Source organism: Eleutherodactylus coqui, chromosome 2 (assembly GCF_035609145.1).
Source record: "Eleutherodactylus coqui strain aEleCoq1 chromosome 2, aEleCoq1.hap1, whole genome shotgun sequence".
Taxonomy (NCBI): Eukaryota; Metazoa; Chordata; class Amphibia; order Anura; family Eleutherodactylidae; genus Eleutherodactylus; species Eleutherodactylus coqui.
Window position 1 is genome coordinate 266963448 of NC_089838.1, and position 23194 is coordinate 266986641.

At 46.9% G+C, this 23194-nt stretch overlaps 1 protein-coding gene across 1 annotated transcript in view; it reads right to left on the reverse strand.

Moving 5' to 3' along the window:
- Nucleotides 1–23194, reverse strand: part of WDR76 (WD repeat domain 76) — a 52166-nt gene that overhangs the window by 22886 nt on the left and 6086 nt on the right. Inside the window, exons 4-9 of the mRNA XM_066592983.1 lie at nucleotides 19643–19954; nucleotides 17493–17810; nucleotides 15663–15953; nucleotides 15299–15388; nucleotides 7659–7708; nucleotides 420–540 (exon numbers count right to left, since the gene is read on the reverse strand). Coding sequence (XP_066449080.1) covers nucleotides 420–540; nucleotides 7659–7708; nucleotides 15299–15388; nucleotides 15663–15953; nucleotides 17493–17810; nucleotides 19643–19954 — 1182 coding nt within the window. The remainder of the gene's footprint in view (nucleotides 1–419; nucleotides 541–7658; nucleotides 7709–15298; nucleotides 15389–15662; nucleotides 15954–17492; nucleotides 17811–19642; nucleotides 19955–23194) is intronic.

The window sequence follows — 23194 nt, forward strand, 5'->3', positions numbered from 1 at the left end:
GCTCAGGCGGCGAAATAGCCCAGCCTAGAGGAACAGGGAGTGCTGGGAAACTCCGGTGACCCCATGGTTGGCGGCCGACACAGTGGTCTTTTGGTGCCCTCTGGTCAGATTTCTCTACTTGGAGGAGGGGGTAACAGTGTGTAGTGCAGAACTGTTCGCCCTCCCCTCTTGGGGACCATCAGGGATGTTATCTAATTCACAATGCCCAACTAGCTCCTTCCATCCAAAGAACGATGGGGGTCCCAAGAGCTGAACCTACACTAATCAGATATTAATGGTCTCTTTAAAGGTGCTAATGTGCTTGTGTAAAATAATTCATTTTCCCTCCACCTACACAATAGGAAGTCCAGGTGTTGGGTCTGTTATAAGGGCAGTTCTATAACGATGCAGTAAGACTGAATGTGGAATGAATTACTTACTTCCTTTGGGCCTAACACAACGGAATCATCGGAATCATCTTTCTCCGGAATTTTTATTAAAACCTTTCTTTCTAGCAGCCTCACAGACCGGCGTTTACTCATACCACTTTTTGTCTTCTCTCTAGCAAAAAAATGATTAAAAATATTGATCCAAAGAGAATGCCTCAAGTGCAAACCTTACTAGCCTACAAAGAAGGATCCAATCCTGTGGCAAAATGAGCCCTAATAATCTCACAATACAGCAGAACCCAAGCAGTTAAATAGCCCACCTATAGTAACTGATATTTAGTTCGGGAACAGCTTCAAAATGTAGATTAGAGGGGCATTCCCACCTCATAAAGTGATGGAATGTCGCTAGGATTTAATGTGATATATTATGATTCATGGGGGTCTGACTTCTAGGACTCTAATAATCCTGACAATGAAGGGGCCACAGCGCTGAAAAATTGCACCGCAGCGTTGCTGGCCACCTGGCTGTAAAGGGAATTGCATCGGCACCCACACACTTGCATAGTTGTTGACATGTGTGGGCGGTAAAGGGATTTTCCCATGACTTAAAATTGCTTCACAATGACTGTCCTTTCTGGCTGCTGCTGACCAGGACATGTGACTGCTGCAGCTAATCACAGGTTACTACAGTTGTAGTGGCCCAGAATGTCTATTCATGGCCCCTCCATAAATGCCATACATGTAATGTCTTGTGTAGATGCACTGTGTAAATTGCGTAGTTTCATATTATGTGTATTGCACAGCTGCAGCAAGCGAGAGCTTAATGTTTGCATGAGACTGGGAGATGTCTGCAAATGTATCAAGTAAGAGAGAGTTTGAGAATGAGCGTGAAGTGAGAAGGCTGAGATCACCGTGCAGAGGTACTATACCCAAGAGTGTCTGTGGAGTAACCCTACCCCTATCCTCCCCTGGAGAGTTCCCCATTCCAGGAGTGGTTCCTGTCAGATAACGTGGCCTGCAGGACCATTGTCATCCTGTGTTTTCTCCAATCTGCTGTTTTTCCTGCAAGGCCGACTTTTGCATTTGTGTCTTGTATCACGTTTATCAATTAAAGTTTTGCCAGGCCCTGACCGTTCCCAGGGACCTAAGGTACAATACACAGTCCGCGGCTATGTGTGTTCCTCCAGGGAGCCTGGTAAGTGCCACCATGACAAGTGACCACTCTACCCTCCCAGCTCCTCAACGTATACCCTGTGTCCGGAGTCACCCTACGGGATGCTGCAGCAGTGACCTTCTATATTGTTGTGTGTAAACAGTGATCATTTAGTTGTTGACATTCACTGGTACAATGAATGTGAATGGATGATCAGTGAATTATATTTAAAAGATTTATCAATCTGTATAAATTGTTTGAATGAGCGAACTCTGTCGTAGTTCTCTCATGCAAAAGATTTATCGCTCAGTGTAAAAAAATGGATTATACCTACCTGATAATCAGGTTTTCAGGAGTCTCCACGACAGCACCAATTGAGATTGCCTCCTCCTGATAGGACAGGAACATACTGAGAGGTTAAAAGCTCCCCCCCCCTTCCCCACTTTCCTCAGTGGTTTCTAACGAATTGCTGGGGTAGGAGCTTAAATTAAATTCTTTCCCTAACTGGGTTTTTTTTTTTTTTTTGAGGGGGAATTAGATTCTAAAATATAATTAGATGCTATTGCCCTTGTAAACTTGTGGTCTATTGCCCTTGTAAACTTGTGGTCTATTGCCCTTGTAAACCTATAATTTCTTTTCTATCCATTTAAGGGGGGAAGGTACGGGTGCTGTCGTGGAGACTCCTGGAAACCTGATTATCAGGTAGGTATAATCCATTTTTTCCCCCAGTCGTCTCTACGACAGCACCAATTGAGACGTACCAACTAAAGTTTATTAGGGTGAGATTGCTGCCGAGAGGACTTTGCGGCCGAAGGCCATGTCCTCGTCCTGCTGCACTTTTACCCTATAATGTTTAATGAACGTGTGTTTTTTTTTTTCCAGACTGCGGCCTTGCATATCTGCTCGACCGAAGCTGAGCTATGTTCGGCCCATGAGGATGCTACTGCCCTTGTAGAATGGGCTTTAAGAGCTAAGGGGATTTCCTTCCCGAGGGCCTTATAGGACTCTATGATGGCCAGGCGGATCCACCTGGCTATGGAGTTTTTTGCCGCTTTGTTCCCTTTATTTGGGCCACTGAACTGGATGAACAGGTTGTCGTCTTGTCTCCAGTGGCTTGTCGCATCTATGTAGCCTAGGACTGCTCTCCTGACGTCCAGGCAGCTTAGGATTTTTTCTTCCTCGTTTTTAGGCTTGCTAAAAAATGAGGGAATTATTATGTCCTGTGACCTATGAAAATGTGATACCACCTTTGGCATGAAGGCAGGGTCCGTTTTAAATAGTAATTTGGAGTCCGAGATTTTTAGAAATGGGTGGCGAATGGACAGAGCCTGAAGCTCGCTAACCCTCCTCGCAGACGTGATGGCTACTAGAAAAACGGTCTTGATCGTAAGCATTTTTATCGGTAGTGCTTCGATCGGCTCGAATGGTTCCGCTGACATGGCCCTTAAAACCCAATTAAGGTTCCAGTCTGGAACAAGTTTTATGGGTCTAGGTCGTAATCTAGCTGCTGCTGTCAGGAACCTGTTGACCCATCTATTGTCCATGAACTGTGTGTCGCATATGGCGCTAAGGGCTGCGACCTGGACCTTCAGAGTACTTGGAGAGAGGCCCATCTGTAGGCCCTCCTGCAAGAATTCTAAGATCAAAGGGATGCTCGGGATAGAATCCCCGGAATCCCTTCCGTCTCCATGAGGAGAACCTTCTCCAAACCTTCTGGTAGATAAGGTGGGTCGTCTTTTTTCTGCTGGACATTAACGTTTCTACCACTCTTTGTGAGAATCCCTTCCCCCTTAGTGAGGATTCCTCAAGAGCCATGCTGTTAAGTGGAGTCTGTCTAAGCCCGGGTGGTTCAGTGGCCCCTGTGATAGCAGATCTGTCCAGGTCGGAAAGGTGACTGGGTCCTGGACACTCAATGTTGTCAGAAGACCGAACCAACTTCTCTTGGGCCAGAAGGGGGTCACCAGGATTAGTGTGCATACCTGGGTTCTGAAATGTTGTAAGACCCTGGGGATCAGCGGTATCGGAGGAAACGCGTACGCTAGCCCCTTTCCCCAGTCCTGGCCTAGGGCGTCTATTGCCGTAGGATGATCTCCTGGCCGGAGGGAGAAGAAATTGCCTACTCTGGCGTTCTCCCTGGTTGCAAATAGGTCCAATTGTGGGGACCCCCACCGGTTGGTCAGGATTCTGAATGCCTCCAGGGAGAGAGACCATTCTCCTGGGTCTATCTGCCTCCTGCTGAGGAAGTCTGCTTTTTGGTTTAGTGTCCCTTTTAAGTGTGTTGCCGTGATCGAAAGGATCCGGCCCTCTGCCCAGTGGAAGATTTTTTGCGAAATGCTTTGCAGGGCAGGCGAACTTGTGCCCCCCTGGTGCCGAATATGGGCGACCGTGGTGGTATTGTCCGACAGTATCTTTATATGCTGGTTCCATAGCGAGTTTCCTAACTGCTGTAGGACCCGCCATACGGCCTGTAGTTCTCTGTAATTGGAGGATTGTTCTTTTATCCTTTGGGACCACGGGCCCTGAAAGAACTGGTTCCCCACAGGCGCTCCCCATCCCCAGGCGCTTGTGATGTGCGTGGCTGGGTTTTGTAGCCAATGAACCCCTTCCTGCAGGTTCGCCGGGGATGTCCACCAACGCAGGGATGTTTTCACTGTGTTTGGGATATACATTTTTGTCCCTAGCGAGGACTGCTTTTTGTCCCATGTGGATAGGACGGACGCCTGTAGAGCTCTGGTGTGAGCCTGAGCCCATGCTACTCCGGGAATGCATGACGTTAGGCTTCCCAGGAGAGACATGGCTTCCCGAATTGTGTATGATCGTTTCTGTAGCAAGGATCTGACCAGCCTTTGAATGTTTTGTATTTTTTCCTCGGGCAGGCAGGAACATTGTAATTCTGAGTTGAGCGTTATGCCTAAAAACGTCTTCTTCCTGTCGGGGTCTAAGCTGGATTTTTCCCAGTTTATGATCCATCCTAGAGACTGGAGGAGTTCTAGCACTATCTCTAGGTGCTTTGTTAGTAGTTTCCTGGACTCTGCTATTATTAAAATATCGTCCAGGTAGGGTATTATTAGGATCGACTTTTTCCTCAGGTAGGCGGCTACCTCTGCCATAATTTTGGTAAAAATTCTGGGTGCTGAGGAGATCCCGAAAGGCAGGCATCTAAATTGGTGGTGCTCTATTCCTTTGCCCATATCCACTGCGAACCTTAGGTATCTTTGGGACCCCTCGTGGATCGGTATGTGGAAATAAGCATCCTTCAGATCGATGGACGCCATGTAGGCCCCTTTGGGAATCAACTTTATCGTTGAAGAGATGGACTCCATTTTGAATTTTCTGTACTTGACACAGGTGTTCAAAGGCTTCACATTCACTATCATCCGCTGTTTCCCACAGGGTTTTCTTACTAGGAAGAGCCTGGAATAATGGCCCTGAGTTTCCTCGTTTTGCGGAACGGGAGATATTGTGTTTAGATGTTGCAGGTTCCGAACGCTCTGCCTTAGTAAGTGTAACTGTTGCCCTGAGCCTCCTGTGATAATGAATTTCCTTCTGGGGAGGGACACCAGTTCTATCCGGTATCCCTGCTGTAGGATCTTTGGGATCCATGTGCCTTCGCAAATTGCGGCCCATTGGTCCACAAAGTTCCCAAGCCTTGCCCCTACGGAGCTGGCGTCAGGGTCTCTGCTTGGGCTCCCCCTGGTGGGGATTAAAGAGGATATTTCTCCCTCTGCCCCCCTTGGGGTAACTCCAGCGGCCTGTCTTGCCCTTGCCTCGGGCTGTTGCCCTGGGGTTCGGAAGAAGGTCTTCCCTCTCTGCGGCTTTTCTTCCGGGAATCCCTTCTTTTTGTTGGCCGCCTTCTCCAGGATTTTGTCTAGGTCTGGTCCGAACAAAATCTGACCGTAGAACGGGAGGGCGCATAGTTTATTTTTTGAGGCTACTTCGCCTGACCATGATTTCAGCCATAGTACTCTTCTGGCTGAGTTAGATCGGGCTGTAGCTTTTGCCAAGAGTCTAACCGTTTCGGCCGCGGCATCCGCTAGGAAATTTGTTGCCATACGCAGGATAGGTAGGGAATTTAGGATCTGTTCCCTTGGCGTTTTATTGGTGAAGTGTAGCTCCAGCTGTTCGAGCCATACCCCCAGAGTGCGCGCCACGCAAGTGGCTGCGATCCCTGGCCTAAGTATGTTTGCCGCTGCCTCCCATGATTTTTTTAGGAGGCCTTCAGCTTTGCTATCCATGGGATCTTTTAATTGTGCGGCGTCCTCAAAGGGCAGGCTCGTCCTCCTAGCTACTTTGACCACTGGGACGTCTACCTTGGGTATCTCTTCCCAGCTTGCGCAAACTTCCTCCTCGAATGGGTACCTTCTTTTTACCCCTCTAGCGGAGAAGGAACCTGCGTCTGGTTTCTTCCACTCCTTTTGGATAATTTTAATGATGTTTTTGTGGACAGGGAAGGTATGTTTACGCCTCTCCCCTAGTCCCCCGAATATCTCATCTTGCAGGGTGCGTGGTTCTCTGGGCTCTCCCATTTTTAATGTAGCCCTGACTGACTTAATCAATTCCGTTAAGTCGTCCAGATGGAAAAGGTATCTTTTGTAGTCCTCATCGTCTGAGGACTCCTCGGCCGCCTGTTCCTCTTGCTCCGATCCGATAGAACTCTCGGAGTCGGAAGGCTCGTCGGGAACATACGCCTTTTTCTGGCGTTTCTCTGACAGCGCCAGCTGTGACTTTAGCGCTGATCGAACCTCCTCCTTCACCAGCTTCCTAACGTCATCCATGAATCCCCCCGATTCCTCTTTGACTAGCCTAGCTATGCATGCCTTGCATAGAGGCCTCTGGTACGTAGCTGGCAGTCTCGTCCCGCACTCCACGCATTTTTGGGGTTTTGTTTCAGCTATCTCTGGGGCTGGAGCACTCATTACTGTACCGATGCTGCAGACACCCTGCGACCTGCAGTGCTGGTCCACCTTCTGGCTTCTCTCAGGTTCCTTATTTTGAATTTTCGCGCTCCTGCGCTAAGCCCGCCCCCTCCGTGCGGCTCCTGATGCGAGCGTGATGACGTCACCACGCTGGACACGTGACGCGACGCCTCGCCCCCCGCCATCAAAGGGCTTCCTGGAGCGCCGCGCTGTGACTATAGAAGGAGGAGGAGGGGGACTGAGGCTCCCGCTTTGTACCCCCCATGGGGAGGAACCTGGCCCGGGGGTTACCACTCCATGTGGCGTCCCGGGAGTCGTCTGGCTGGGAAGGGAGAACAGGCTGACCCACTGCCCTCCGATCCGCCCGCGAGTATGCTTTGGCTGGCTTCTCCACCAGCCCCTCTCAGAGATCCTGCCTCCTGGCAGGACAGGAAGACACTGAGGAAAGTGGGGAAGGGGGGGGGGAGCTTTTAACCTCTCAGTATGTTCCTGTCCTATCAGGAAGAGGCAATCTCAATTGGTGCTGTCGTGGAGACGACTGGGGGAAAGTAGCTTTAGTGCACTGTGGTACGGTACTTGACTGCATCGCAGCCGCATCTTGGTACTATGTGATCATACCCTCATACTATGCAAGAAAACAGCCTGTAGATAAGGTGAATAGTAATGCACAATTGTCAATGTATTCATAGATTTTCAAGAGGAATAACGAACGGCTCTAAGGAAAAGTCTAAGAAAAGATGATAGAGAATTGATATTTTAGGAGTGTCTAACAGGCATGTCAGGACAGTAGACAGGTCCCTTTCATGCTTGTATCATTACTTTATAAAAAGCATCTATATAACACTCTTTATAAGGCGATTCAGTGGGTGGCTTGTATGCCATATGATTATGACACCTCCTGGCGTGAATACTCAAGAGGCACCATGTGCTGTGCTGAAGGGAGTTGAAGCCACAACCCGCTTGGTGCATTCTGGCTAATCAGACAGGAAGGTGTAGTAATTAGCATATATGGCATACTTCTGAATGGCAATTGTACCGGTTTTATGATCATTTTATAGACCTGAGATGTTGGCTGTTATTACAAAAAATATTCAGTCCTGTCATTTTATACCTGTGCTGACATCCTATTTACAGTAGGGCTTGCTGAGGCACAAGTCTGCCCTGTATACAAACTCCTGCAGCACAACATATGGTAGAATACTTAGTAATTGTAAACTTTACCTCATCACACATTGCCTTCTTTGTTGTAGTTGACAAATAGTTGATGAAACCTGTAAAGCAGTATGACAATCTGTGATGAAACCACTTATCACACAGAACACGCTCACAAAAATATTCTTCAGCTCACTTAGCTTCTTCCCTTTAGCATGCAGGCAGCTGAACACGGGTCACAGACAATATAGTCAGGTCCAGAAGTATTTGGACAGAGACACAAGTTTCAAATTTAGACTCTGTACACAACAATGGATTCGAAACAAAATTACGAAGACGGGAATGAAGTGTAGACCTTCAGTTTTGATTCAAGGGGCTTGAATCAAAAAATATTGAACGGTTTAGGAACTACAGCCATTTTTCTTAGTCCCTCTATTTTCACAGGCTCAAAAGTAATTAGACAAGCTAACATTATTATACATACTAGGATTATTCTTATTACCTAGATAGAAATACTTTGCCAAAGAATAAGACAAAGGAACATGGTCTTCAGCAATACATTTGAGCCTCTTTAGGACCTGTACCTATCCTTTTCCATCAGGCGTTACATGCCTGCATCTCTCTCTCTCTCTCTCTGACTGTGCAATATACAGGACCCACAAACTGTACAAAAAAAAAAAAAGTGTTCTCGCTACAGCTCGGGAGGGGTATCGTCACTCCTTAAGGAGAGTACCTAGAAGGTGAGTGAGGAGACCAGGATCCTACTGCACACTGATGAGGAGCAAACTCCCCCGAAACAGCTGTGTATGGATTCTTGATTGGTTTTTAATTCCCAATTATTGTTACATAGATCTGTATAAAGGGTCGGAGATTGATTTGCAGGAACGATGCCCTCCAATAGGTGGCGCTATAGATGTATTGTTCCAAAGCTGCAGAAAGTACACACACTGTGCAATGCATAGGCATCTATTACTTGCAGAGGTGCTCAAGTTAGTGGGAATTCCACAACAAAGCATTTAAACCCAACCTATATGGTGCAGACAATTTGTTACTCTTTGCGTGTTTGCAACAGTAGAAATTCCCTTTCACCCACTTGTGCTCCTGATGATTCTTATAATCACAAAATAACTCTGCGCCCATATTTGCAGATTCAGATGAGACATTCCTGATACTTAAAAGGAAACCTATCATATACTCATATATATATTTTATATATATGCTGTCCTTCTTGACAGAAGCATGTAGTAGTGACAGACCTACTGATTCCAGTGGTCTGTCGCTTAGAAGGTAATGGGCAGTGGGTTTCCAGAACTTTGTGAAGGAGGACTTGGAAGTCTGTGGACGCCATGGGGTTCAGAGTCTGACAGAAGGCTTCTTCCTGTGATCCTGTGTGATTTTTTTTTTTTACATCTGCAGTATACAGACTGGAATACCGAAAGGAATGAAACTAAGGTTGCTTCTTCTGAGTAGACCTCACTCGACTACACTTGTTTTGTGGCAAGTAGGAGCTCTTACCCCTATGGCCTCCCAGATAATCTCATCTAGCAAAGCACTGAAAAGAAGCAGCTAGAGAAGTGAACTGGTTGGGAACTGTCCCACTGGTGAAAATGAAGGACACAGCACTTCCAGGAGACAGGGGTGCTGGGAAAGAAGCCATGCCATAAGGAAAGGATAGCAGTGAGTTGTGGGAGAGAATACTTACCCCACAGTGAAGTATACTTACCCACCTGCAGAAACGTACTCCTGTACTCCAGCAGCATGCGCTCCAGTGCTAGCCTACACTCTGTGGAGGGAGTGCTGTCATTGGAGAGGGCAAGCCATTGCTGGCGGCTAACAGTCAAACTAGTGTTTGATCATTCCTTCTTTCGTCTAAGGGTCGGGCATACAGCAGGGTGTTTGGCTCCATGCCATTAGCCCTGCTTGATGGGGTAACCAGGAGAGTCTAGTGCCTGCCTTGTATTCCTGAGAGTAATCATAGAAAAAGGATCGAAGGGAGTGAATTTCTTACCGAAAATTCCTTTTTTCCGAGTCATCCTGACGGCAGACATGGAGGTTGCACCTTGACCTCGTAGGGACAGGAAGCAAGAGACTTCAAAAGGCTCCTCCCGTCTCCCATTCAGCAGTGTCTTCTAACTTACTTACATGGACATGTCGTGGTTAACCAAGGAAGATATTTATTTGCTCCGAAAAAATAACATGGTTAGTTCCATTTGAACATAAACAAGAAGAGGGTAGCTTACCCGGACGTAACACAAGATAATATGCACAAATTTACCGCATAAAAGGAAATGTCCAACATAGGAGCCTCTGGGCTACAGATTCGTGCCCGCATAAACGTTAATATAAATGTGTGAATTTTTCAGAGGGAAATACGTGCCGTCAGGATGACTCGGGAAAAAGGAATTTTCGGTAAGAAATTCACTCCCTTTTCCCGGCGTCATCCTGACGGCAGACATGGAGTATACCAGATTAACTCTTTAGGGAGCGACCACTGCTTGCAGGACCTTTCTCCCGAAAGAGAGAGATCGGAGGAGAGGTCCGCATTCAGCCTGTAATGTTTTGCGAATGTGTGCAGGTTGGACCATGTGGCTGCCTTACAGATTTGGTCCGGCGTCGCCATAGCCCTCTCTGCCCAGGAGCAGGATACTGCCCTGGTAGAATGGGCCTCGAGTCCTTCCGGGATAGTGCTGTTGCAGGACGAGTAGGCCTGCTGGATGGTGGATTTTAGCCAGTGGCTAATGGATCTCCTAGAAGCCGCTCTTCCTCTGCCTGGCCCCTGAAATTGAACAAAAGACAGTCAGCCTTCCTAAAGGATGATGTCTGCTCTAGGTAGCATAGAATGGCCTTCCTTGCATCCAGGCTATGGTAGTCTCTTTCCCTATCGTTTTGGGGATTTTGACAGAAGGATGGGAGAACAATTTCTTGCTGTCTGTGGAATTTTGAGGCTACCTTTGGGAGAAAAAAAAAGGGGGGGGGGGGGTCTGTTTTTAGTATGACCCTATCGTCCTGGCTTAATAGGTAAGATGTCTTACAAGATAGGGCCTGGAGCTCGCTTGCGCGCCTCGCTGTTGTGATAGCTACCAGGAACACAGTTTTAAACGTGAGGAACCTAATTGGAATCTGATCGATAGGTTGAAGGGGTCTTTGCAGAGGCTTTGGAGAACTAGGTTCAGGTCCCATGGGGGGGACTGTACTACGGCTAACTGGCCTCATTCTTTCTGCCGCTTCCATGAACCTGCGGATCAGTCTATGATCCGCCAAAGGTTGGTCTAGAATGGCCGAGACCGCTGATACCTGTACTTCCAGGGTTCCTGGTCTCAAGTTTTTATCTGGAGGAAGTTCAAAATCTCCGCCACCAAAGTGTCAAGATTGGAGACTTCCAGCCCCCTCCAGGAGGAGAATTTTTTCCCCGATCTTATTATAAATAGCTGAGGTTACAGGTTTTCGGGACTGGCGTAGAGTCGCGATAACTCTGGAGGACAGACCTTGTCTTAGTAGCGTCTGTTCCTCAATATCCACACCGCGAGGTTCAGTCTCTCTAGGTTGGGGCAAAGAACTGGGCCCTGCGCTAGAAGGTCCTCCATGGATGGAAGGCGGATTGGCTCAGAGATGGCGAGCTTTAGGAGCACCAGAAACCATGCCCTTTTTTCCCAGTGTGGGGCGATCAGGGGGGGGAAGGCGTACGCCAGACTGAAATCCCGACTCTGGGAAAAAGCGTCTAACCCCTCGGCCTTGTCCCTCGGATCTAGGGAAAAATAGGCGGGACATTCTGAATTTTTGCTGCTCGCAAACAGGTCCACCTGTGGACTGCCCCAGGTTTCTGTAATGAGACGAAATTCCTCTTGATTCAGAGACCATTCCCCGGGGTCTAGGCCTCTTTGACTTAGAAAGTCGGCTGTCAGGTTCTGGGATCCTTTGAGATGGACCGCTGTCAGGGACTGTACCGTGGACTCGGCCCATCGGAAGATCCGGGCTATTAATTTCAGCAGGTGAAAGTTTCTGGTGCCTCCCTGGTGGCGAATAAGTGAAACGGCGGTCCCGTTATCAGAGAAGATTTTAATATGTCTCTTCTTTAGGATATCCTGAGCTCTGTGAAGCGCCTCCCAGATGGCCCTAAGCTCTCTGAAATTTGAGGTCTGGGCACGCAATGTTGGGCCCCATTTGCCCTGGAGCAAACGCTGCCCCACTTGCGCTCCCCAGCCAGACTGGCTTGTGTTGGTGACTACGGAGATGAAGGGCTCTGTCACCCATGGGGACTCCGCCTCTAGGTTGCCAGTTGACCGCCACCAGCGGAGGGACCTTGTGACTGATGATGACACGGGCATTCTGCTGTCCAGAGAGGTTGTTGCCCTGTCCCAGTTGCCCAGGGTGGCTCTCTGTAGCGTCCTTGAGTGCGCCGGGGCCCAAGGAATAATGCCAATACAGGAGGTCATGAGGCCCAGGAGCCTCATTGCGTCCCTAATCGTTATTTGTTTCTTCTGGCCGCATTTCTGTGCTGCCAGCCTGAGCTTTCCTGCCTGGGTGGAGGCAAAGACAAGATCTGAGACACTGAGTCTATCTGTACCCCCAGGAAAGTCTTTCGCGTCTCGGGGAGAAGACTAGATTTAGGGAAGCTAACTATCCACCCCAGTCTCTGAAATAGGGAGATGATTCGGCTGGTATCCTCTTTGAGGATCTTCGGCGAGGATGCAATTACCAGGAAATCGTCCAGGTATGGGACAATGTTTATGCCTGCCACATGGAGATGCGCCACCATCTCTGCCACTATTTTAGAGAATATCCTGGGTGCCGTTGAAATTCCGAGGGGTAGGCACTGGAATTGAAAATGGTGTACACGGCTGCCCATCCTGATGGCAAACCGCAGGTACTTGTGATGTTCCGGCAGGACTGGGACGTGGTAGTACGCGTCCTTTAGATCGACGGTACTCATAAAGTCCCCTCTTTTGATCAGAGTTACTGCAGACCTGACGGTTTCCATCTTAAACCTTTTGTAGGTAATAAACCTGTTCAGGCCCTTCAGATTAAGGATCATCCGAAACTGTCGTTCGGTTTTTTAATCAGAAATAGGGGTGAGTAGAACCCCAAGCCCTGTTCTACTGCGGGGACCCGGACTACCGCCCCCATCTGTAGCAGCTTAGAAGTTTCATTTTTAAAGATATCCTGCAGGGCGGGGGATTGTGTGGGGGCCGGGAAAGCTCAATAGTCTGCCCCCCACCTGGTGCTCGCCTACAGGGGTAGGGGTTGTTTTTGTCTTACCCCTGCCTCCTTTGGGGTAGGACCAGCGCCCTGTCTTTCCTTTGTCTCGGTATGGCTTAAAGGATGGCTGAGGTTTGTGGGGAAATCCTGTTCTTGCTTGGTCCGGGAAACTGTGGGTCCTGTCGGTAGCTCTTTTTAGGATCTCCTCCATGTCCGCGCCAAAGATGTGCTGGCCATGAAAACGGGATGTTACACGGCCTTGCTTTGGAAGCCGTATCTGCTTTCCATGTTTTCAGCCAGACCGCCTGTTGCTGATCTAAGTAGAGGCCTGCATTCCAGTAACGCATCTCTAGGAGCCTTCTGTTTAATCTGGTCGTCGAGTTCCCCCAACCAGAGGAAGATCGACCTCGCCACAGAAGTCGCTGCGATATTGGGCTTCAATGTATAGGCCGTTGTTTGCCAGGCCCGTTTCATCGAGGCGTCAACCCTGTCCGTCGGGTCTTTAAGATGAGAAGAGTCCTCGAATGGCAGGGCTGTCTTTTTGGCCATTATGGCCACCTGTGCCCGACGCCGCGCCGGCATGCCTGGAGGAGAAAGGCATCTGAGCCTATGGCCCGCCGCTCTCCCCAGCTGAAAACAACTGCGCCGAGCTGTGGCAGAGGAAGGAGGGGACCCAAGGACCTCTGGTCCGCCGCTCCGACCGCTGCGGTGGTGAACCCCGGGCGGTCAGACCTGTGGCCCGCCGTGCTCCCGGACCGCGCGTAGATGTTCACGTCTTTCTCCGCAAAGCGGAGTCTCTCTTTATATTCACGGGACAAATAGAGGTGTTTGTCCGCGCAGCCCACTCATCCGTGATTACTTTCTTCAGGGTATAATTAACCGGAAACACTGTGCGGTTCCTTGGTCTGAGCCCGCCGGACATGTCGTCCTGTACGGACCTTGGCTCGACCACATCCTCGACCTTCATTGTATCCCTGACTGCTTTGATCAGGTCAACCAGGTCCCCCGATGAGAAATAGTACTTTTTATTCTCATCCCTGGCGTCACGGGGACGGTCAAAGAGTTCGCCATCTGACAAGTCGCCCAGGGATTGCTCAAACTCTGAGCTTGTTAGCGGTATGTGGCTCGCCCTTTTAGCGGCCCTTCTTTCCCGCTGAGCTGGGGGGAGACTGGAAATCGATGCCCGGACCTCCTCTCTAACCAGGGATCTAATATCTTCCCTGAATGCGGCCTGTTCATCCGTAAGGATCTTGGAGGTACAATCGGGGCATAGCGGCTTTTTATACGCCTCGTCTAGTTTTTTTTTTTTTTTTTTTTTTTAAAGACACAGGGCGCCTTTTCTGTGTTTTTTCTTTAGGTCCTGTTTAGAGCGGGTGGATTCCCTGTCCTGCAGAATATACATGCATGCACATAAGGGAAAATCCCCACACAATGCTAAATCCCTGAGCATAACATCCCTGCAACAAGTAACACTTACAGTTTGCAGGGCTTCCATCTCTGGTTCCTTTGTAGTCATGATGCAGAAACGCAGACAGAACCAGATTAGACAGATAAATCCTTCCCTGAAGGTGTGCTGTCAGTGGAAGCTTGCCAGGGGGGGGGGTCTCCATTTTCAAATCTCCCGCTGTTCCGGGTCAGCTGACGGCGTCTGACGTCACCGCGTCACGCAGCGTCATTCCTCCGCCCCCCGACACCACGCGCGGCCGCGCCGGCATGCCTGAAGGAGAGAGGCATCTGAGCCTATGGCCCGCCGCTCTCCCCGGCTGAAAAACAACTCCGAGCTGGAAGAGGAAGGAGGGGACTCAAGGACCTCTGGTCCGCCGCTCCGACTGCTGCGGTGGTGAATCCCGGGCGGTCAGACCCGTGGCCCGCCGTGCTCCCGGACCGCGCTGACACCCCGAAGGGAGATGAGAAGGGAAGCAGCCCTATGGACCGTCAATCCCTACCGTCAGCCTGCTTTGGAAAAAGGTGAGGGGGGAAACAGCCCTATGGACTGTTCCCCAGCTGTCATCCTGCAGCTCCCTGGAGGGAGCTCCTCTTGCATGTCCCTGTAGGGACAGGAAGCACTGGTGAATGGGAGACGGGAGGAGCCTTTTGAAGTCTCTTGCTTCCTGTCCCTACGAGGTCAAGGTGCAACCTCCATGTCTGCCGTCTGGATGACGCCGGGAAAAAACTGGTTACTGAGAGGTCTGACTCCTACAGACATCAAGCTAAAGCTGATTAACTTGGTGCCTGCGGGAGGGGTATAGCTGGTAGGAGGAGGTAACACTTTTTTGCTTAGTGTCCGCCTCCTAGTGGCAGTAGATATACCCACGGTGTGAGCCATGTCCACCAATAACACAGACGAGAAATGAAGGAGCCTTAACTTATGCAATAATCTCAAATAAGTTGGCACCTAAATCTAAAATGCTTTTACAAAGTTATTCACCGACAACATTGTAATGAGCATTTATTTTCACAGTCCCTAGTATTCAGGAAAACAATTACTATATTTCACAAGCAGCACAACTTACCTTAAGCAATTTCAGGGACTTTAAAAATTTGGCGTTCTCTTTTATATTCTTCAACCTTTTAAGCTCATATGCAGATAATGTTTTAAGATCCTGAAAACACAAGATGTATTAAAAAGACTTCCACGATTTTCCCCATTTTATTCCAGTTTTTACATTAACCTATTATCTTTATTTTTACACTTCAAGACCTGCAAAGCTCAATTGTGTTTGCATCATTGCTGCCTATAAATATAGCCGTGAACATAAAATTACTCTGAAATTTGTCATTTTCTTTTGGCCATCCATTGTTGGGGTAAAGTGAACTATTAATGGATATTTGCTTTTAACTTTAATTCTGAGTACAGAAATAATTAGGATGCAGTACCTGATCATCAAAATCTTCACTGTCAGACTCCTCTATGCACTGCTCTTCCTGTTTTTCAGATTGCATACACTGTACATCATCAGGTTCATGCTCACTGTCGCTTTCATCAGTGGCTGGGCGTTGATTTTTGGTTTCTATATTTAAGCGTATAAGGTGAACTACAGGTTGCTTTAGGCGGATGTTCTCAAGTGAGGCACAACCTTTGTTTACTGAAGTACAGTCATTGCTTACTGGGGCACTTTCCTGCTGATCAAGATGCCTTAGAACATCTGTGTTACTTGGTGAAGTTACCTGTTCTTGGCAGAAAATGGTCATGATTAGCAATTTCAATTTTACTTTTAAAACATCCTAAAGTGGCATAACAACAATCATCGCAAATATTATTGGACAGTGACCAATAAGGGTGTATACCAAGAACAGCTCTTCTCTATCCACAGGATAGGTGATAAATATCTGATCAGGCCCAGTCGGCCGCACAGCATGCAGTGTCTCTTCCTCATGTTGTATGACAGCTGTCATTTAGGCAGGTGCTCCTCTAGTAACCCCAAACCACTGAAGTCACCACTATGTTGGCAAATTTTGTTGCGGGGGTTTCTAGATTTCTTTTAGCTCAAAACACGCAGACCTAGTGCAAAATTCAATAACCAAAAGGTTTTATTTTCCCATCACAAAAAACAAGCAGGCAACGTTTCGGCCATGTTGGCCTTTGTCAAGCTCAATTACAATGGTGTATAGCCACATATAAATAGTATCACAGTAAAGCAATTAACAAATCAAAACCCTCCACCTAATCAACAATCCCTCCTTACAACAGATGTCCATTTACATACATTTAGTGCTATCTGTGGTGCCAGTGTCTCCCTTCTCCTCGAGGCTGTCATCTTCACAGGGGTCCCACGAGTACATAATGCCGGCGTCCGCTGCCTCCTACTGGGCATGCGCTGGATGACCGCTAGTATCGCGTTGATCAGCCGCTTCGTCATTCACTGTGTCATAGATGACGTCAGCGCGATCACAGTGCGCATGTGCCGGTATCCTGTGGCAGTCGCTCCGTGCAGAGCAAATACATCTTGCGAGACATCCCTTTACAACAACTCATAGCTCCATCAGGGACTCATTCTCCGATTCATATCAATGAGCATTAGATACAATTCATATTAATGATCCTATCCAAGCTATGTATATAGTTGTTATTTTCATAATGAGCATATATATTGCGATCAGAAAATAGATTTATTTACACAAACTGCAGAAAAACAATGCACAGGATCACACATATATAGTGCGTCAATTATAGAATTTCCACATAGAGATGTTATCTCCTACTGGGCATGCGCGGGATGACTGCTAGTATCGCGTTGATCGGCCGCTGCGTCATTCACTCTGTCATAGATGTTATCTCTATGTGGAAATTCTATAATTGACGCACTATATATGTGTGATCCTATGCATTGTTTTTCTGCAGTTTGTGTAAATAAATCTATTTTCTGATCGCACTATATATGCTCATTATGAAAATCATTGCTCCTGTTTGAAAGCGTAGGAGCAATCATTGCTGGAACGACTGCTGCGTGCTGAAGTGCCCGACAGTCGCCCCATGTAAAAGGACCCTTACCCCTGGCTACATTGTCATTTCTCTTTTATCAACCAATAATAATGTAGTGTAGGTGACTTTTATTACAAGATTTGGAGGTTCTGTATCCTGCAATACATGCACTTTTAGAATCCTTATTACACCTGCAATTACCCAAACTATTGAACGGTCATTCCGATTGGGATTTTGGAAAATACATCTAATTTCAGAGTACAGAGTTAATAAGGAGACTGTACCTGCTTATAAAGTTTGTCATCCATGGACTGCTCTTCCTGTTGTTCAGGTTGAATACACTGTACAGTATCATGGTGATGCTCACTGTCACTTTCATCCGTGGCCTGCCATTGTTTTTTGCCTTCTATATTCAAGCGTATAAGGCGAACTACAGGTTGTTTCAAGCGGACTGTGTCAAGTGAAGTACAGTCTTTGCTTACTGGGACACTTTCCTGCTGATCAAGCCGCCTTAGAAAATCTGTGTTAGGAAGAACTGCATTTTGTGCAAGAGGAGACAGAGCCACGCCATCATGAGCCTCAGTGTTACTTGGTGAAGTTACCTGTTCTTGGCAGAAAATGGTCATGATTAGTAATTTCAATTTTAAATCTAAAACATCCTAAAGTGGCATAACAACAATCATCTCAAATTCTTGACAGTGACCATAAGAGGACATGTACCAAGAAAAACTCTTCTCTATCCACAGGATAGGTGATTGGGCCCAGTAGGCTGCTCAGCATGCAGTGTCTCTCACTAGTCAGTCTAAAGGGAAAATCCCTCTTTAATGTTATGACAGCTGTCATTTAGGTGGGTGCGCCTCTAGAAACCCCAGACCCCTGAGGTCACCACTATGTTGGCAAATCATGTTGTGAGGGTTTCTATATTTCTTTTAGCTCACACACGCAGACCTAGTGATATTAATCAGGCAGAGCCATTAGTCTAGAGCAGTGACTTGCTTGATATTCTATATAGCTACTAACTATTTGGGAGAGCTCTATACAAGCACAGTGTACAGGTGGCTTAGCGCTCCCAGGTTTGCTAGGCAGGCGTTAGTTTTTTTAATTCCTGTCTTAGTATTTTATTTAGTTCAATAAAAGTTAGATTTTAATGAGGGTATTCAACCAGGTAGGGGGGTGGGGTGTTTTCTTGCCCTTTGGTGTTAATAATCGGTGGCGGTCTCACTGCCGAGTTCCCCACCGATTCTAAGAACCAGGGATCCGTGGCCCCCTCTCCTCCTCAATGCGGGCTTGTTGCACCCGCGCAGTGAGAAGGAGATTGAATGGTGTGGTAGTCACACACGTGCAGCGCCATTCCATTCATTTTTAATGGGACTTCCTGAGATAGCTCAATGCTATTTACGTCAGCCCCTATAAAATGAATGGAGCACGGATCTGCATTCGATCTGACATCACTGTGGGTAGATGCAGCAAGCCTGTAGTGATGGATATGGGACCTTCATTCTCCAGATTGTTGGGGGTCTCCTGTGGACAGGTGATAAAGGTTGTTCCTGGTTCAACCCCTTAAAAGGAATATTGCACACAAAACATAGAAAGCTGTACTATTAATGTTTTTCATAAAATTATCTACAGATCTCTGTGTGCCATGTCTACAACTAGAGCTTGATAAAGACTGGCAAAGTCGAAACGTCGCTGCTGATTTTAACAATAATATCTGCTGCCACTCTTCTTTCTTGATTACTACTAGATTATTCCCATATTTGTTCTCCTAGTAAACACCATGATGCCCCCTCCTGTGTTGTAAACTGTGTGCATAACAATCATACTTTCTCCTTTTATAATGAATGATAACAGATTTTCATCGGATTGCAGGAATCTGAACGATAATCGTTCAGTGTAAATTCCGGCAGCAAATGAAATACAAACGATAATTGTTTGGCCTTCGGTTTCTGCAGGCATAAAAAAAAAAAATAAATAAAAAAAAATAAAAAAATCAAGCAACGAACGGCTTGCGTAAACGCGGAGTAGTTAATCTATGGATGGCAGCTCGTTTAGTGTGAATGGAGGTAGGTGGACAAAGTGGTCTCCGGACCACCCTACCTTCATTCACTGAGGTATCATCGCTCCTGTATGGAAGCATAGGACAATCATTGCTGAGACGGCTGTTGGGGACTGAAGCGCCCGACAGGTGTCCGATGTAAAGGGATCCTTACTCTCTGCTACATTGTCATTCCTCTTTTATGAACTAATAACATAATGTGAATTACTCTTTTGTTACAAGATTCGGAGGTTCTGTATTCTGCTTAATGCCGCAATACATGTGCATTAAAGATTCCTTATTATACCCACAATTACCAAAACTACTGAACTTTCATTCCCATAGGGATTTTAGGAAATACATCTAATTCTGAGTACAGAAATAATAAAGAGACTGTACCGGCTCTTCAACGTTGTCATCCATGGACTGCTCTTCCTGTTCTTCAGGTTGTATACACTGTACAGTATCATGGTGATGCTCACTGTCACTTTCAACCGTGGCCTGCCATTGTTTTTTGTTTTTTATATTCAAGCGTATAAGGCGAACTACAGGTTGCTTCAAGCACATTGTCTCAAGTGAAGTACAGTCTTTGCTCACTGGGTCGCCCTTCCTTGGAAAATCTGTGTTAGGCAGTTTAATTGCATTTTGTGCAAGAAGAAACACAGCCACTCCGTCATCGGCCTCACTGTCACTTGGCAAAGGTACTGGTTCCTGACAAAAAATGGTCATGATTAGTAATTTCATCTCTAGTTCAAGAAATTCTAAATACAATCATGATTATTATTTGATGGTGACCATTAAAAGGAATATTCCAGGCAAAACATCCAAATCATGACATTAAAGCCATCTACAGAGATGTGCGTGTAACGCCTACAACTAGATTTATTGCCATATTTATTCTCCTTATATACTTGATGATGGACGCCTTCCATATCATAAATTGTGCACATAACAATCTATACTTTCTCTGCAACTAAAGGCCCATATAGACATCTTTTAAGCGATAATTGTTGTGTCTAACTGCTCTGACATCGTGCAGTTTTCGTTAAGCCGTCGTTCATCGTAGTCTTTCAGCATGCTGAAAGAGAACGATCGGTCTTATCAGGAGTTTACAGCGGGATACAGCTGATACTATTGTTTCAGCTGTATCCCACTCCCTGAAGACAGGCTTGGTATGAAGAACACAGCTGTCTAGCTGTGTTCTCCATACCCCGCTCAGAGCTCTGGGTTGTATAACAGCCGGGCGCTCCGTGCAGACAACAGCTGGATACAGAGAACAAGCATGGCCACCCTGCTTGTCTTCTGCCTCCTCCTCTCGGAGCGCTGTAAAAAGCACACAACGATTATCGCTCAAAAGATTTTTTGAGCAATAATCGTGTCTAAATGGGCCTTTACTCCCTGATACACTAATATTTATCTTGCATTAGCCAATAATTATACTAACGACCACTTGACAATGAGTATGTATGTTTGTGTGTAGGCGCTTCTCATGCTCCACACCTGGTGACGCCATCATAGGTCCTACAACATATAAAAAACACAGAGCCGGACCGACAGAAGAACACCACAGTTATGGCTTTTGGAAGGGGAGGACAAAAATAATAGAATGAGAATACACCTAAGCCGTTATTATCTCAGACATAACTCAGCAGTCCTGGCAGAAGACACTGACCTACCGCAACCGCAGGATCCAGTGGGCTGAAGGACTTGTGGTGACATCACTGCTGTGGGAGGAGCCATAATGCAGTTTGGTAAAAAGCACTGTATACTGGATAATCCAACAGTAGCCACCAGGACCAGTCATGTAATCACCTGTGTGGGTGGAGTCAGGGATCACACGAAAGGGGGCTAATCACTGTATCCAGGAGTCTGCAGAGCTGGTGAGGTCTGGAAATCAGCATGGATGTACCACAGCTGTGTGTGTGAATCAGGATGCATGTAGTGGAGCTGTGTGTGTGTGATGCGTGGGGGATCATAATGGATGTACCATGTAGCACAGCTGTGTGGCGCACTGCGCCACCAGAAACCCTGGTACTATAATTTACTAATAATTACTAGTCACATAATAAGACATTAGTGGCTTTTAGGTTCATTGTACTTGGGGAAAAAAAAACCCCAAAAACAGATCTAATAATGCTAGTAATTAGAGATGAGCGAACGTACTCGGATAAGCACTACTTGTCCGAGTAATGTGCTTTATCCGAGTATCGCTGTGCTCGTCTTGAAAGATTCGGGGAGCGCCGCGGAGCGGGGAGCTGCAGGGGAGAGCGGGGAGGAACGGAGGTAAGATCTTTCTCTCCTTCTCTCCCGTCCGCTCTCCCCTGCTCCCCGCCGCAACTCACCTGTCAGCAGCGGCGCTCCCCGAATCTTTCAAGACGAGCACAGCGATACTCGGATAAAGCACATTACTCGGACGAGTAGTGCTTATCCGAGTACGTTCGCTCATCTCTACTAGTAATGTATTATAGGGGACGTTCTTGTTACAAGATTTAGAGGTCCTGCATCTTGTTTAATGCTGCTTTCAGAAATCTGCAATACAGAAGCAATTAAAGGCCCCTTTACACGTAACAATTATCGCTCAAAATTCGTTCAAACTATGGCATATGAGCGAATCGTTGCATGTAAACGCTGCCATCGTTCACTCTTCGGCTGAACGATGATTTTAAAGGGGAGCTTAAAATGCATTGTTCAACCGGAGAGAGATGACAGGGACCACAAGCTGTGTTCTGCAGATTAATCAGAGATTACTGCCAACAGCCCCTATGAGAACAATACAGCTGTGTGCAGAGCTTACACCACATGCTGTGCTCTGCAATTAGCTCCCAGAGGCCCTTTTACACCCAGACGAAGTGTTAATGGACATTAGTGTCTATTAACACTTTATGCAAAGAATCGCTAAAACTGTCAATTTTTCAATTGTTTGAAAGATTGTCTTTGCGTGTAAATGGGCCTTAAGCCTCCTTATTACAGCTGCAATTACCCAAACCTGCCACTGTTCAACTGAACTGCAATTCCCAAGAGGATTTTAGCAAATATATCCTTGGTCCTGGCAGTACAGAGTAGGTGGGAGGAGGGGGTTATACCTTTTACCAGAAGTAGCCCACTGTATTGTTAAATGCAGGGAAGGAGAGGAAGAGCTACCTTTAGGACTAAAGGACCTTTAATGTAATGATCGTGTGACCAGTCACATGTATAGAAAGGCTGCTGAGGAATATGATGGATCTTTGACAATGCCATGAGCATGTGATTAGTCACATATGTGGGACGAGTCCATGTGATGTCTGATATTCATGGACTTCACACATGGCATGTGGTGTTCTTGTTTGATAAAACGCACGACAATAGAACATGTTTAATTTTATTAAAGTAAAGAATTGACCATGTGAATAGCCCCATAGATTGTTATAGAGCCGCCTCCTGTCCATGCAATACATGGACAACAAACTGCCCGAATATACGGCCCTGTGCATAGGCCCTTAATTGCACTGATTATTAAGAAGTATACTGCTAAGATAAGCTGTTCCAACAAACATCAGAAACGAGAGCTTAAATAACTCATATTACTGAAGGCAATAATGCTTTGAAATACCAAGTAAGGGTCCTTTTACATGGAATAATTATCGGTCAAATAATTGTTGGATCGTGTGAAAAGTAAAGGGGTTGTCCCGCAAAAGCAAGTGGGGTTATACACTTCTGTATGGCCATATTAATGCACTTTGTAATGTACATCGTGCATTAATTATGAGCCATACAGAAGTTATTCACTTACCTGTTCCGTTGCTAGCGTCCTCGTCTCCATGGAGCCGTCTAATTTCAGCGTCTAATCGCCCGATTAGACGCGCTTGCGCAGTCCGGTCTTCTCCGTGTTGAATGAGGCCGCTCGTGCCAGAGAGCTGCTCCTCGTAGCTCCGCCCCGTCACGTGTGCCGATTCCAGCCAATCAGGAGGCTGG